Source organism: Vidua macroura, chromosome Z (assembly GCF_024509145.1).
Source record: "Vidua macroura isolate BioBank_ID:100142 chromosome Z, ASM2450914v1, whole genome shotgun sequence".
Classification (NCBI taxonomy): Eukaryota; Metazoa; Chordata; class Aves; order Passeriformes; family Viduidae; genus Vidua; species Vidua macroura.
This window is the reverse complement of record NC_071611.1, coordinates 46,791,969-46,805,409: the sequence shown is the minus strand read 5'-3', so window position 1 is coordinate 46,805,409 and position 13,441 is coordinate 46,791,969. Positions and strand designations below refer to the sequence as shown.

The 13,441-nt window shown below is 38.8% G+C and overlaps 1 protein-coding gene across 1 annotated transcript in view; it reads left to right on the top strand.

Moving 5' to 3' along the window:
- Window positions 1–13,441, top strand: part of SHB (SH2 domain containing adaptor protein B) — a 57,988-nt gene that overhangs the window by 27,760 nt on the left and 16,787 nt on the right. Inside the window, exon 3 of the mRNA XM_054004259.1 lies at window positions 7,421–7,636. Coding sequence (XP_053860234.1) covers window positions 7,421–7,636 — 216 coding nt within the window. The remainder of the gene's footprint in view (window positions 1–7,420; window positions 7,637–13,441) is intronic.

The following is a 13,441-nucleotide window of genomic DNA, read 5'->3' as shown; positions in this document are numbered from 1 at the left end:
AAGCAGCAGTAAACGTACAGAGTTCCATAGTTTTTTGGATTCTTTTTCCCCTTATCTAAATAAAAAGGGCATCCCTACTCCTGTCTTACTGAAAAATGTGCAACGAGTAAGTAGGTCAGCAGCATCAAAGCATCTCCAAAGAGGCAAAGTCTGCAGAAATCAAGAATTTAAAACTGACAGTTAAACACTGCTTACTTATCAGAAAATATGGTGTTGAGGTGGAAGGCTTTATAGAATAAATTTCTGCCTCCAGTAAACTGAATAAAGTGAATTTTTTAATTTCTTTGCCTCTGCCAAAAAAGAAATACATCTCCAAAGATAATTTTTGTGTCCTTTAGAAACAGTATGGCTGTCCGTCCAGGCCACCAGGATTTAGGTTTTCTTCCCATGTGTTTTTTTTTTTTAATCAGCATCCTTCAACTCCACCAACACCTACCCCTCCTCTTCCTCACCCTTCCCACCTACAAAGACAAACATGTGCTTCCTGTCTTCTTGGGTAGGGTAGTGGTTGCTTGTTTTAATTCAGTACATACCTTCTGTGGAAAATATTAATGGGGTTTTTTTGCTGGTTTATTGATACTTATCATAAACAGTCTTCTCCCTGCCTGCCCCTGCTCTGACTGGCCTAACAACTTTTGTTTATCAAGATTGTTGGAATGTAAGGTTGCTTTGAATGCTTTTTCCTGGGGTAATGAGTCATACTTGGAGTTTAGTAGTATTTGCGGCATGATGCAGGCAATGTGAAGATGTTGGTTTTCACATCATGTGGTTATGCCAAGCCCTCACAGAGAACAGGGGAACAAATGTCTGTTCATTCCTGGAAAGTGGCTCACTTCTGAGTCATTTGGCTTTTGTTCAGAAGAAAATATGAGAAAAGGAAGACCTTCTCATATCCAGCTTTTCCTGCAGCAAAATCTGGAATAATTACCATTGGGTGGCAATTGCTGCAGTCTCAAAGCAAAACAGCCCTCCCTGCCACTGGAATATAATTGGTGTTCCCTTGTGTCCCAGCAGTTGGAGGCATCCAGCTGGATTTGGAAGTAGAGGAAAAAGCAGTTTGATTTCTGGTGATCTGAGGTGAAATTTGAACAGAGTTAAAACTTAGCTTCTCTAGTGAATAGGCTTTGCAGTAATAAAATGAGAATTCTGCATCACAAGTCCTGAAATATTTTCAGACTGTCTTTCCAGAATGGATGTGAAAAGAAACCGTAATGGTGAGGCTTGGATAAGTAAGCAGTTGGCTGAGTATTTTGACCTGTTTATCTGGGAATTAATTCAATGGAAGCAAATGTTCATATCAGGGTGATCTTTGCATTAATCTGTCTTATGCCTGTGGCAAACCAGCAAGTTACTGGTTGATTGTTGCCTGCCCATATACCTGGAGCAAACAGCTCACTGCCCTTCAATGTCATTACTTGCCAGTTCAGTGATTTTCCATTAGAGGCCTCAAGAGCAGAACATGTGCAAAGCAGAGGTTTGAACATTTCAGAAAAACTTATACCTTGATAGCAAGCACTCCTGCAGGTGGGTCTTTGTTGTCCGTGATCAGATCTGGCCCTGATGTGACCTTTACCTGCTAGAGACTGCCAGGCTGTCAGGATAATGTGGGGGGAAATGCATTAGATACTCAGCAATACCTCTCAATGTGAACCTGAGCATTTTCAAGTTTTTTTCTGCTTCCGCTGATAGCTTCTGGTTTTCAGTGATAGGTGAGAATACAAGAAATCAAGAAATGCAATTGGCTGTTGTCCTTAAACAAGCCCTGTTCCTGAGTTATGTTCTCACATACTTTTTTTTTTTTTTTTTAAATATGGTATTTATTTTTCCCAGACTTATCCACAAAAAGCCAGTGTGCTTATAACAAGTCCTCCAAACACTTTGTGGACTGCCCTTTTAGGGCTTTTGAATATAAAGTGCTTGAGTCCACACTTCAAAAGTTCTGCTGTTCACAATTCTGCTCTGACTATCTTAGAGAGGTTAGTATATTCTCTCATTGCAGAAGCACTCCCTCTTCCTATGGGGAATTTTGTGTATACAGGAGGAAAAGATGAAAGAAGTTGACTCTGTTAAGGATATAGTTGTTTGCTTGCTTGCTTGAATTAAATGTAGATGAAGATGAATCACCATCTCTTGGACATAACAAATTTTAAAATATAACTGTATCTTTCTGTACACCTGTATCTTTCTGATGATAAATGTTTGGTCTGTCTGTGTGCCTTGAAAAGTTTTGTAAGTTCCAGATAATGTCTCTTCAGTGTTGAGATCATTGTCACTGGAATTATCTGGTAGATTTGAGTGACACAAATGTATTCATTGAGAAGAGCAGCACAGTATTTGGTGTTCACTACAGGCTGGTTACAGTTTTGCGTGTAGCTAATAGCAGGTTGTGTTTTTTATTTGGTTAGTGGGAAACTAAATCCAGGTCAGTGGGATTGAAGTTGTTTAAACTTGGACTTCTGGAAAGAGAGCAGAAGAAAAACAACCGTCTGGACTAGACCTGTAGTCTGAATCCAGAGGTAGGAGGACAGAAATTCTTCTAGCTGACAGCTTGACAGTTGTCCTCTGTAGAATCTTGTTCCAGCATAGTGTTTATATGTTAATGTGCATTTAATAAATGAATAAAAAATCTACTGGGCTTCCTGCAAATAACTGTGTACTTGAACAAATTTAACCGCATGCAAAAGTGACATTGAAAATCATTAGACTTACATTGAAGGGTTTCTAGCAACAGCTGCTTGCTGGTGTTAGGAGTATTTCCAAGTATTTTGTTTCATGCTTTCTGAAATAGGATGAAGCTTTATTCAGCAATGTGGCCAGATAAACTCTGTGAGTTCTGTACTGTTGAATGGAGCAGAGCGCAGCTAAATGTCCCCTGTAAGATCCCTTCAATAGAATTCTGTTTTCTGTCCTGAGTATTGCTCTTAGGCTTGTGAGATACAAAGAGCTGTGATAACCCTTGTACTTTTCTTGAAAGTCAATTTCAGTGGTAGCTTTTCAAAAATTGACCTTGCATCTTTGTACTGTTTCCAGCATGAGACCTTCATAGTCAGATTTGTCTCATTAGGACAGGGCTTCTGGCTAGAGAAAGCAGCTGAAGAACTGGTAGGACTGTAATTTTAATTTGTCACTAGTCTTGAAAGTGGTAGCTGAGATGGAGAGGGGTCTAGTTTATCACTTTTGTACCTGATATGTATGGGCCAGTGCACTTTGAAATCTGACATGCTGGCAAGTCAAAACAGCTTTATTGTGCTGCTGTTGATCAATCTGTAAGTTAATGTGATTGTATCCAATTCCACTATAGTTTTCCCTGGTTTTCAGTGGAGTATGCAAAAATTACAGATGGCTGTCAGACTGATAAAGAGCCACCTATGTCTGTCTAACCACTGATGCTGTGATTGGTTGCATGTAATTTGTTTAAATGGTTTCTCAATAGAATAGCAGAGATTGAAAAAATCAGGGAATTGATATAAGGTAGTGATTTGGTCTCCTGCAGGTTTAAACTCTTCCTGCATATTAGATGTAGACAAGCAAGATGTGCTGTTACTGTGATTGAGATGTGAGGTTACTGTTACCTCTCTTAGCTTCCCAACCTGCACAGTCATTGTTCATTGTCTTTCACCACACAGAACAAAAACTCTTGCAAGCCCTTAACTTCAGGGAACCTCTTTGTAACTAACATTCCTTACATGATTGTGGCAGTAAGGCTCCTGCATTTTGCTTGTCTCTTGTTTCATCAAAAGAGATGTTAAAAATGGGCTGTAAAATGGCATTGAGTTTATTACTGCCTGGTGACATTTACAGATGTGCTTGATTTGGGAAAAATGGGCTTTTATATTATCAGAACTTTTTTTAATAGTGCAACTACATTGTTTGACCTCTTGTTACTGCATGCTTGAGTTTGAGATGAAGGAAATATCTATTGGCATCTGGCCATTATAGAATGGTCTGGCTGTTTTTCAGTCTGTTGCATCCTTTTGGAAGGCAAGCTGTAGAAGTTCACCTGTTGGGTTCGGTAAGCAAGTAAGGAAATGTTGCAAAGATTACTTTGTTCGCGTGATAGCTGTTCTGTTCCCTTGATGATATATCCCCTAATTCTCTTCAAACTACTTTCAGAAATATAGTGTATCTATGTGTAATCCTGTTCAGTTATTTAGGGCTATTAAGGTGTTTGGTGTGGCTGATGTGGCTGTTTGTCCTGTAGAGCTCTGTTCTGTATGTATCAGACTTGTTCACCAAGTGGGAAGAACAATGACAAGTTGGGTCTTGTATCTCATAGTGTTGTTTCAGTTTTGGTACCTGTTCTAGTCAGGTTCTTGGTTTTATACAGGAGCCCAGACTTCTGGAGCCTGATTCTGTAATAACCGCTGATCTGTGAGAACAGAAATTATATGTGGTATATATATTCCAGTATATATAGTATATATTCCAGGCTGCTAGCAAAATTACTGCTTTCAAACTTCAACTGTTGCTTCTTCTGATAGCTATTAACTTAATGCTGAATTGTATACAAATGTACTTTTAATCAGCAATAAGAATTCCAATTTTATGGTTCACAAAAGTGAATTGATAAAGAAAAAGTTAAATTAACAGAGTTTTTTACTTCCTAATCTTTCCAAAGACTATTTTAGCCCTTAGAGCTGTCACTGTTAGAAAATGTAAAATTACCATGAGAAATGCTTCATCACAAGTGTGCTGTTGTCTTCTACTATCTGATTCTTGAATATCAAGTTTGCACTGAGCTATCAATGTGTATAATGCTATTACTGCTTATGGTACAGATTCAGCTGTGCTTTTGTTTATTGAATTGAACTTTTTCTGATTTAGCTTTTAGTAAAATTACTTTTATTGACAAATACTCTCAAAGGTGAATTTTCAAGCATGCTTATACAAAGCTTTACAAAAAAGATTGGAGATATGTGTGTAGAAGCGTATGTGCATACATGCATATCTTTTTATATATCACAGAATCACAGAATATTATGAGTTGAAAGGGATCCACAAGGATCATTAAGTCCAGCTCCTAGCCCTGTACCTCCCTCCATCTAGGTTGTAGCTTTTCCTAGAAAAACATTTCTGCTTTAGAATAAAATATTCATAATTTTTCTAATTATGCTTCCTGAACATGAACCACCTTCTATTTACTGGTAAATCTTTCTATATGGCCTGATGCTTTGGTCTTCTGGGTAAAAGAAAAATATCAGGCAAGAGTTCTTGTACTGAAATATGCTCACACACAAAGAGCCAATTGCGTAGCTGTATTTGGCACACAAATTTGTGTTTGGCACTTACAACTGATTTAGCTTCTGTTCCTCAGAAATGCACATTTCTTGGTGTAGCATTGACTGGGTCCACAGTACTGAAAGAAAAAAAAAGATAAATACCACTTTTCTGACTTCAGAAAACAAAATGTTTATCTTTTTGAACCAGAGTATTCAAGAGAGCAGTGTATTCTTTCTAGTACAGTTTTTTTTTCTCAATGCAGCATTTTTTCTTGATGTGATTGTTCATAACTAGAAATTAACAGGATGTATCTTGCTTGTATCTTCAATTTTGGATGTATATTTCTTCAAATTTACCGTATTTTTAATGTGTAAATGAAATTATTTTTGAAGGAATAAGGGCACTGTCATTTTGCAGACTTTTCACTGTACTTTGAAGTGGTTTGGAGAAGTGACTTGATTATAATATTCTTGTTGATGTATGACTTGATTTATGACTTTTGTTGTTTTAACAGAGAGAACTACTCTAGGTCTTTGCTTCATTTGTAGCTTTAAAAGTTGTCTCTCTGAGTCTTTTCATAACTTTGCAATTTGCTACATTATTGGTGTTCTTATTTTGTTGTTACAGTGGTCTGTATAATCACACATCTGAAGTTGGAAGGGACCTCTTGATGCTATCTAATGAAAAATCCTGTTCAAGCAGGTTCAGCTAGAATAGGTTGTTCATAACTATGTCCAGTCAGATCTTGAATATTTCCAAAGATGGATACTTCACAGCCTCTCCAGGCAACCTATTTCTATGTTTGACCATTTTCACAGTCAAAATGTGTTTTCTTGTGTTCAGAGGAATTCAAATGGAATTGCATATATTTTGACTTGTGCCTGTTATATCTTGGCCTGTCATTGTGCACTGTCAGTAAGTCTGTCTCTGTCTTCTCTCTCTTCCATCAGGTATTTATATGCATTGATAATGTCCCCACTAAAACTTATTTTCTCCCAGCTAGCCAGTCTCAACTCTTTCAGTCTCTCCTCATGTGAAAAGCGCTTCAGTCCCATTATTAAGCTTCACAGCCTTTTGCTGAAACTTCCTAGAGTGTTCTGTTTTTCTTGTGCTGGGCAGATGAGAACTGGACTCAGCATTCCCAGTGCTCACCAGTGCTGAGTAGAGAGGAAGAATCACATCTCTTGATCTGCATTCAGCACTCCTGATGTACCCCAGGTTGGGTTGTCCCTCATTCCTGTGAAGGTGCATTGCTGGCTTGTGTTTAACTTGCTGCCATACAGGACTCCGAAGTCCTTCTCTGCTGAGCAGCTTTCTAGGCTGTTAGTCTGCCATTTCCCAGCCTCCCTGGGTTCCTTTGAATGGTAGCACAGCCACCTGGTCTATCACTCACTCCACCCAGTTTTGTATCAGTATATGGAGGGACTGTGGCTTTGCCTAACCAAGGTGCTGTAAAGAATGAAGACACTTGCCATGACCTACCTGGTAACCTATCCCAGGGCTGCACCTCACACAAGGGGAAGAAGGTACCCACAATGTACCACTTGGATCTCTTGAGCTACCTCTTGTGCCTGTTTCTCCTTACTGCTTCTTCTGATTCTGCCCAAGAAGGTTTGGTTCTGACTGCTTTTCAGGCAGCTGAGAACTGCTGTTACAACCCCCTTGATGTGAGATAAGCTCTAATGCTTTTGTTTAGTGTTTTTACTCTAGTCCTAGTTCATTTTTTGTTGATATTCTCTAGGTGTAAACACAGACAATTCTTCATTATCAGCATATACAATTGTACTGTGGGATTTACTTTTTAATGTTCTTTATGTCTTCAAATTTCACTTCAGAACCATCTCCTCCTGAAGAGCTAACTATACACAAATTTCAGTGTTCTTGGGAATTTATGTACAGTTGCTTGTGAGTGTGCTTTTTAGCAGCTTACAGTGATTGTGTGCTTCCTGCAGTCTGGCTCTGTACAAGTTGGGAAATGTTGGTGGAGGCATGAAGTTGTGGTTGTTAACTGGAGCAAACTTTTGCTTCCAGCCAGTTACCAATGTAGAGGTGGAATTTAGAAGTCTTGTACAAGCTTGTCATCTCTATAATTACATGGCTATTAAGAAATGGGTGGAAGTTGAATGCTCTAAAATTATAGACTGTAATGATAAGACATGGTTAGTAGTGATTCTGATGCAATTTTCCTCCTTGCCAACAGAGTTTCAACAGCAGGAAGGCATGAAGTCCCATCAGAAAAACATGCAGCTCTATGACACACCCTATGAACCAGAAGGCAGTGGTGTGGAATCCGATTCTGAAAGTGTGGTGAGTCGCCATGTACGAGAAAGCAAATTGCCACAAGATGATGACAGGCCTGCAGATGAGTATGATCAGCCGTGGGAGTGGAACAAAGTCAGCATCCCAGCTTTGGCAGGTAGGATTCCTAGATCCCACCCTCAAAATTCTTTCTCACAGTTATACCATATATACTTGCCTTAGGGGTAAATCAAATACTTATGCTCTTTTGTGTATGTGTGTGTGAAGAAATGTCTGAAAAGTGAATGTGGGTCATCTCAAATCTTTACCTGCTGCAGAAATATGGAACTGCACTTTTTGTTTGGTACTTCAGTCAACCTGTTGTCAATCATCTTAGTTTCATAAAAGTAAACTTCTGATTCTCCCAGTCCTTGTCTCTACCCTCATTTGAATGGATGGGATGTAGATAGTGTTTATTGTTGAGTATCTCTATGGTGAGGAAGTTGCTTTGAAGGGTCCTGAAATTGTGGAGCTATTTTCAAAGGGACAGTGTGATGAAGTGTTGGGGTAAGGTAGGAAGAAAAGAGGTGTGGCTCTGGGACTGAGCATGGAAGAAGCTTGAGAGCAATGATTACTGGGTAGTCAGTGTGCATTTACCCTAGGTAAATCCTGCTCGACAAACCTGTTTGCTTTCTGTTAAAACTACTAGATTGCTTAATGGAAAGAGAGCAGTAGGTGTCATCTATGTAGACTTTAGCTTTCAGCATGTTGTGCTGTGGCATCAGCTGTGTTTGGAATGTTGTAGTCCAGATGGGTGGACTAGTAGATCTGTGAAAGCCTATCAGAGTTATTGACCTCAAAGGGTAGTGTTAGTGATTCATACTCTTCCTGGAATCTGGTTACAAGTGTGATTCCTCCAAGGATACGTTCTGGAACCCTTCCTGTTTAGCAGTTATTAGTATCCACGAGCAGAAGGAGAGGAAATGCCCCTTATCAAGCTTGGAATAACAGCCAAATGAGGAGAGGGTGTGCGCAAACATTCTGAGGGACCTGAACAGGCTGGAGAAATGGACTGACAACAAGCTTACTAATCCTAATGAGAACAGACTCAAAGACTTGCATCTGGAGCAAACTAACCCCCTGCAATGATATGGACCTAGATCTGGTTGACTTGCTGGGATACAGCTTTGCTAGAAGGGGCTTAAACAGTCCTGGGGGAAAGTGAGCTAAATGTGGCTAGCAATGCTTCTCACCATGATGAAGGCTAGGAGCCTGCTAGTCTGTGTGAATAGGAGCAAGCCAGTGGATGAAGCAAAGTGACTGTTCCTCATTACTCTGGAACTATGCATACTATGAACTATGCATAATGCTGTGGCAGGATTCTGATATAAGAGGGATGTTGATAAACATTTTTGTTAGCACAGAGCCAACAAAATGACAAAAAACTGCAGTGCATGGCAGCACATATGAAGAGATGCTGAGAGAACTGGGCTTGCTTAGCCTGGAGAAGAGAATACTTTGGGTGGGACATAGTGGGAACTTTCTAATGTCTGTGAGGAGATCCTCAATAAGATGGAGCCAATTTCTTCACAACTGAGCAAGTGTGTGATGGGAAGATGAGATATAAGATAAATCAGTAGACACTCTGACTCAAGTTGATTTTTTCTCTGCAAGAACACTTAAGCACTGGAAACAATTATTCAAGGAGCTCTTGCAATCTCCATCTTCAGATTTTTTTCATCCTGTGGGAAGAAATGACTGGATACACAACCTGATTTGATCACATAACTTCCCACACAAGGTCAATGATTGTGTGCTACCCAGAAGTAATTTTTCTTTCAAAAAAGAAAGAAAAAACCAGCAAACTTTCAAAAACCAGCTACTTCATTGCTTAATGATGCTGAGATACAAGCTGTGGGACCAGTATACATCTCCAGTGAGATCACATTTCACAAATTTTCCAAATAGTAATATAGCAGCTACATAGACTGGATTTTAAAAGTTAAGTCTAAAGAGTCATATACGGGTATATGTAAATATTGTAAATTGTAAATAAATTGTAAAATTGTAAATGAATTAAAATTTTAAATATGTAAATATTGTAAATTATTGTCCTTCATATATTGGTCATATTATATGAAATCTATGAGTTTTAATTCATTTGGATCTTCTCTTAACCTCTGTATTCATCTTTGTGTCCACTTTTTTGGTCTTTATCAGGTAAATTCTGAAATAGGGTTTTTCTGAGTTGTTTTAAAATAAAGAATATTCATTTTGTTAATTTTTTTTCTTAATATCTACTTTTCATTTTTTACATGTAACTGTAAATTAAGGTCAGTCCAATACAAGATTTTATGATTGGCTTATGTGTAAATATTCTTTCAAGTACTATGCAGTTATGAAAGCACACAGAGCAAAATATTGCTTTACAGAATTAATAGACTAAAGAGGTTTAATTAAATGGTATTATGATATGGTTGGTTTACTTACAGGTTCAGGATAGAGAATTCTTATTTAAAATAAGAAGAGTAAACACTTTTTGAGATTAATTAGATTTCTCTCATTACATCTGCCATTCATTATAAATTAATTTGTTTTAGATACAAGGTTATTTTAGGTACAAGAATTTCTTTTGTCACAAAGAAATGTCTAAGGATTGACTGCAAGCTAGATTTCAAGCTGCTGTTTCATCTAGTGTCTCTAGAATTTATCTTTGTCCTAGGAGTAGTAAATGTTTAAAATAAGGAATGAAGAGGTCCAGCTTTGAAGTTTGAAATGGTGGAAAGTTTGCAATGGAGACGTGTTGACCGCCTGCTGAGATGTATGAAGTGCTCTTCTGACTTTGTCAGTGGTTCCATAGTGTAGCCCAGGAAAGGGTTTTTTCAGTTCTTAGCTGAGGTGGATTTTTCTGAAAAGTGCAGTGTTGGTCTAACTGTTAAAAATTCTAGCAATGGGTAAGTCCCACTTTACAGCCCCACAATTACCATCTCCCAGTTCCATGGAACTGTTGAGATCCTGGATGGACCCTCTGCTGAAACTCCTATTTTGTGAAATTCATCTGGAGGGAGCAACATATATTTGTGATGAGAATTGCAGACACAGAGACTTATGCAGGAAATGTTTTTGACTGTAGAAACAAACCAAAATCACCAGCAACACTAGAATTAGCATGAACCTAATTACTCATGTAAGTCTTTGAAGGAAAAAAATTGTTCTTCTGCCATGATTTCAAGATTTTTTGCTGAAGCATAGCTAAAACCTGTTTATCTCCAACTTGGACTTTGAGATTTGTCAGAATGAAAGTGCACAAACTATGAAAAGGCTGAGGCTGAGGGCACTGTGTGTGTGCTCTGACTCCTAAGGATGGGCCTGAGGCTGGTGTCATGCTGGCGTTGTGGATGGAGCAAGATGTACATAGCCTATGGATTTTGCTGTGCTAAAAGATGTGTCTCTGTGTAGCAGAACTGGAATGCAGCATTTTGACTGTCTGCAGCTGGAGTGCTTTCACAAACAAATTTGGGGTTGTTTTATTGGAGGCTGTCCAGCTGAAGCTAAAATGTGTTTTTGATTACTTTTACGGGAAGCAAGCAGGTCTTCTTAGAACTTCTGCTAAGCTGGGCAGACTGGTTTGCCCAGTAGAGTTGAGGCTGGAAAAGTAACAGGAACAAAGTAGCTTCCAGGTACACAAGTCTGGCTAGAAAAGGAGATAACACTAGGGAGAGCCCACTGGATAGATAGAAGATAGCATGGGCACTGGAGGGCCCATTGAAGAATGTCACACTGACACTGGTTCCCGTGAGTTCATAAGAAATCTGTCCTCTTCAAACTGTCGTGTGGGCACAGAAAACCTTTGGGTAAAGGAAATGCTTGTGAAGTCTGTAAAGCCAATCTTAGTATTGCTTTACAGAATATGTGACCCGCTCCTACAAAGAGGGTCTCAATGGTCAAGAGGGCCATTTGGTAGTAGTTTCCAGCTCTGATCATGGTTTCAAGGAAGGTTTTATAAATGCCAAAATTTTTCTGGCTTCTACTGCTGTTGAATGGAAAGGTGTTGCCTAGGACCCTGAGTGACCTAAAGCAAGGGAGTTCTGGCATGCCACTGTCACAGGGCTAGGGCAGGAATTACAGGGTAGTGGAAGAGAGGCCACATGGAGAGTTTGGAAGTGTCAGGTATTGCAGTCAGTTCCATAACTGCAGTGGCTGGATATACTTTAGCTTTGTTTAAAAGAGGATTTATAGCAGCCAAAAGAGGATTCATAGCAGCCTGACTACAGCACTGGGTCAGTAGGTACCAGACTGGGTATCACACTTGTCACTTTAATCTGCCCCAACATTCAAAAGCATCTGAAATTTGACTTTGTCCTGGTTTTGGAGAATAGTTCCTACCTCTTATCATCATGTTAGTGATTTTTTACACAAGCATATAGAGATAAAAAAAGAGGGAATGGTTTTAAACTAAAAGAAGAGCAATTTACATTAGATGTTAGGAAGAAATTTTTTAGTCAAAAATGGTGAAGCAATGGAGCAGGTTGCTGTGTGTGACATTGTGGATGGCCCTTCCCTGGAACAGTTCAAAGCCAGGTTGGATGGGGCTCTGAATAATGTGACATCACTGCCTATGCTGGCATCTCCCTGCTCTTAGGGGTTTGCAACTAAATAATCATTAATGCCACTTCCAACTAAAGCCATTCTTTGATATTGTGTTGTAATGATATGTTGTTAACAGTCATGTGAACTGAATTTTTTGATGTTTGAAAGATGTTCCTTGTTCAGAAGGTGACAATAAGCTCACTGGTTTTCAGAGAGTACCCAAGTTACATCCGGGTGTTTTTCTTAGAGTTAAAATAATACTGCTCATATATGTCATGGGCAAGTATCCACATGCAGTGTTTCTCTTTGTTATGCTGATCAGCTTTTATTATTCAGTAATGAGGTTAAATCTGAGTTTATATTAAGAAAGAATCAGCATATTTCCACCGTGCATACTTAGGAATGTGATTGAATACGTTTGCCCAAATTTTGCAATAAAAATTTGTGCCTACTTTCTCTGAGTAGAGGGGGAATTTGGAAGTGTCCTAAGCTTCATGACAAAAGCATAAATAAATTTTTAAAAATAGCTTCAAAACACTTTCCTCATCCAACATCTCTGTGCATTCTCTTTTTGAACTTGAACATTGCAGCCATCTGCTTTAAAACACTTAATTCTGTTACCCACATGCCTACTTGGCTTTGTGTTATAGTAAGTTCACTTTTAAGTGCATGAGGTCTATAAGTTTTGTAGGGAGTCCCTTCAGTTTTCCTTGTAACATATTTCTCCAGGATTGCTGTTGAAACTCACAAAGGGGCTGATTGAGCTGTTTGTGCTTGTGAGCACTGTGATTTTTACCTCCTGACACAGTGAAGGCTCTCTGTCTGATCCTCACTAGACGGCCTTAATATACAATCATTTGCAGCTGGAAATGTTAGTTTTTGATGAAGTGGCAAACCAGAGAAGGCAATGAGAGTCAGGAATATGGTGTGGGTAGATTCTTTCACTGTTCCTGTCAACATTCTGTCCTTTAGTATTTTTTTTTAATTGTAGCTATGTGGAATCTGTAAGTGTAGAATGAGAATACTGACATAATTAGTATGTGCTTGGCTACAGGTGTTGCAGTGTTCTAACAAATTACATCTTTGCAAAATAAGTTGTATTTCTTTTCTTGGAATAATGTAGTTAGTGAGAGAAATGATTAAAGGCTATTTTTCTTTTGTCATCTGCTTCCTAGAATTTAAAGGCAAAAGCTTTGTGCCAGCCATGTGTGAGTGGATGCACTGTTAATTCTTTGCTGATTGACACTATTTCTGATATGGATGTTAGCTGCCTGATTTGCCCCCACGTCACTGTTAGGATGATACCACATAACCTGAGGCAGACTGATGTTCACACTTACTTCTTTTTGGAATTATGGCAGGTGACTGATGGCTTGTTACTGTTACTTGTTTA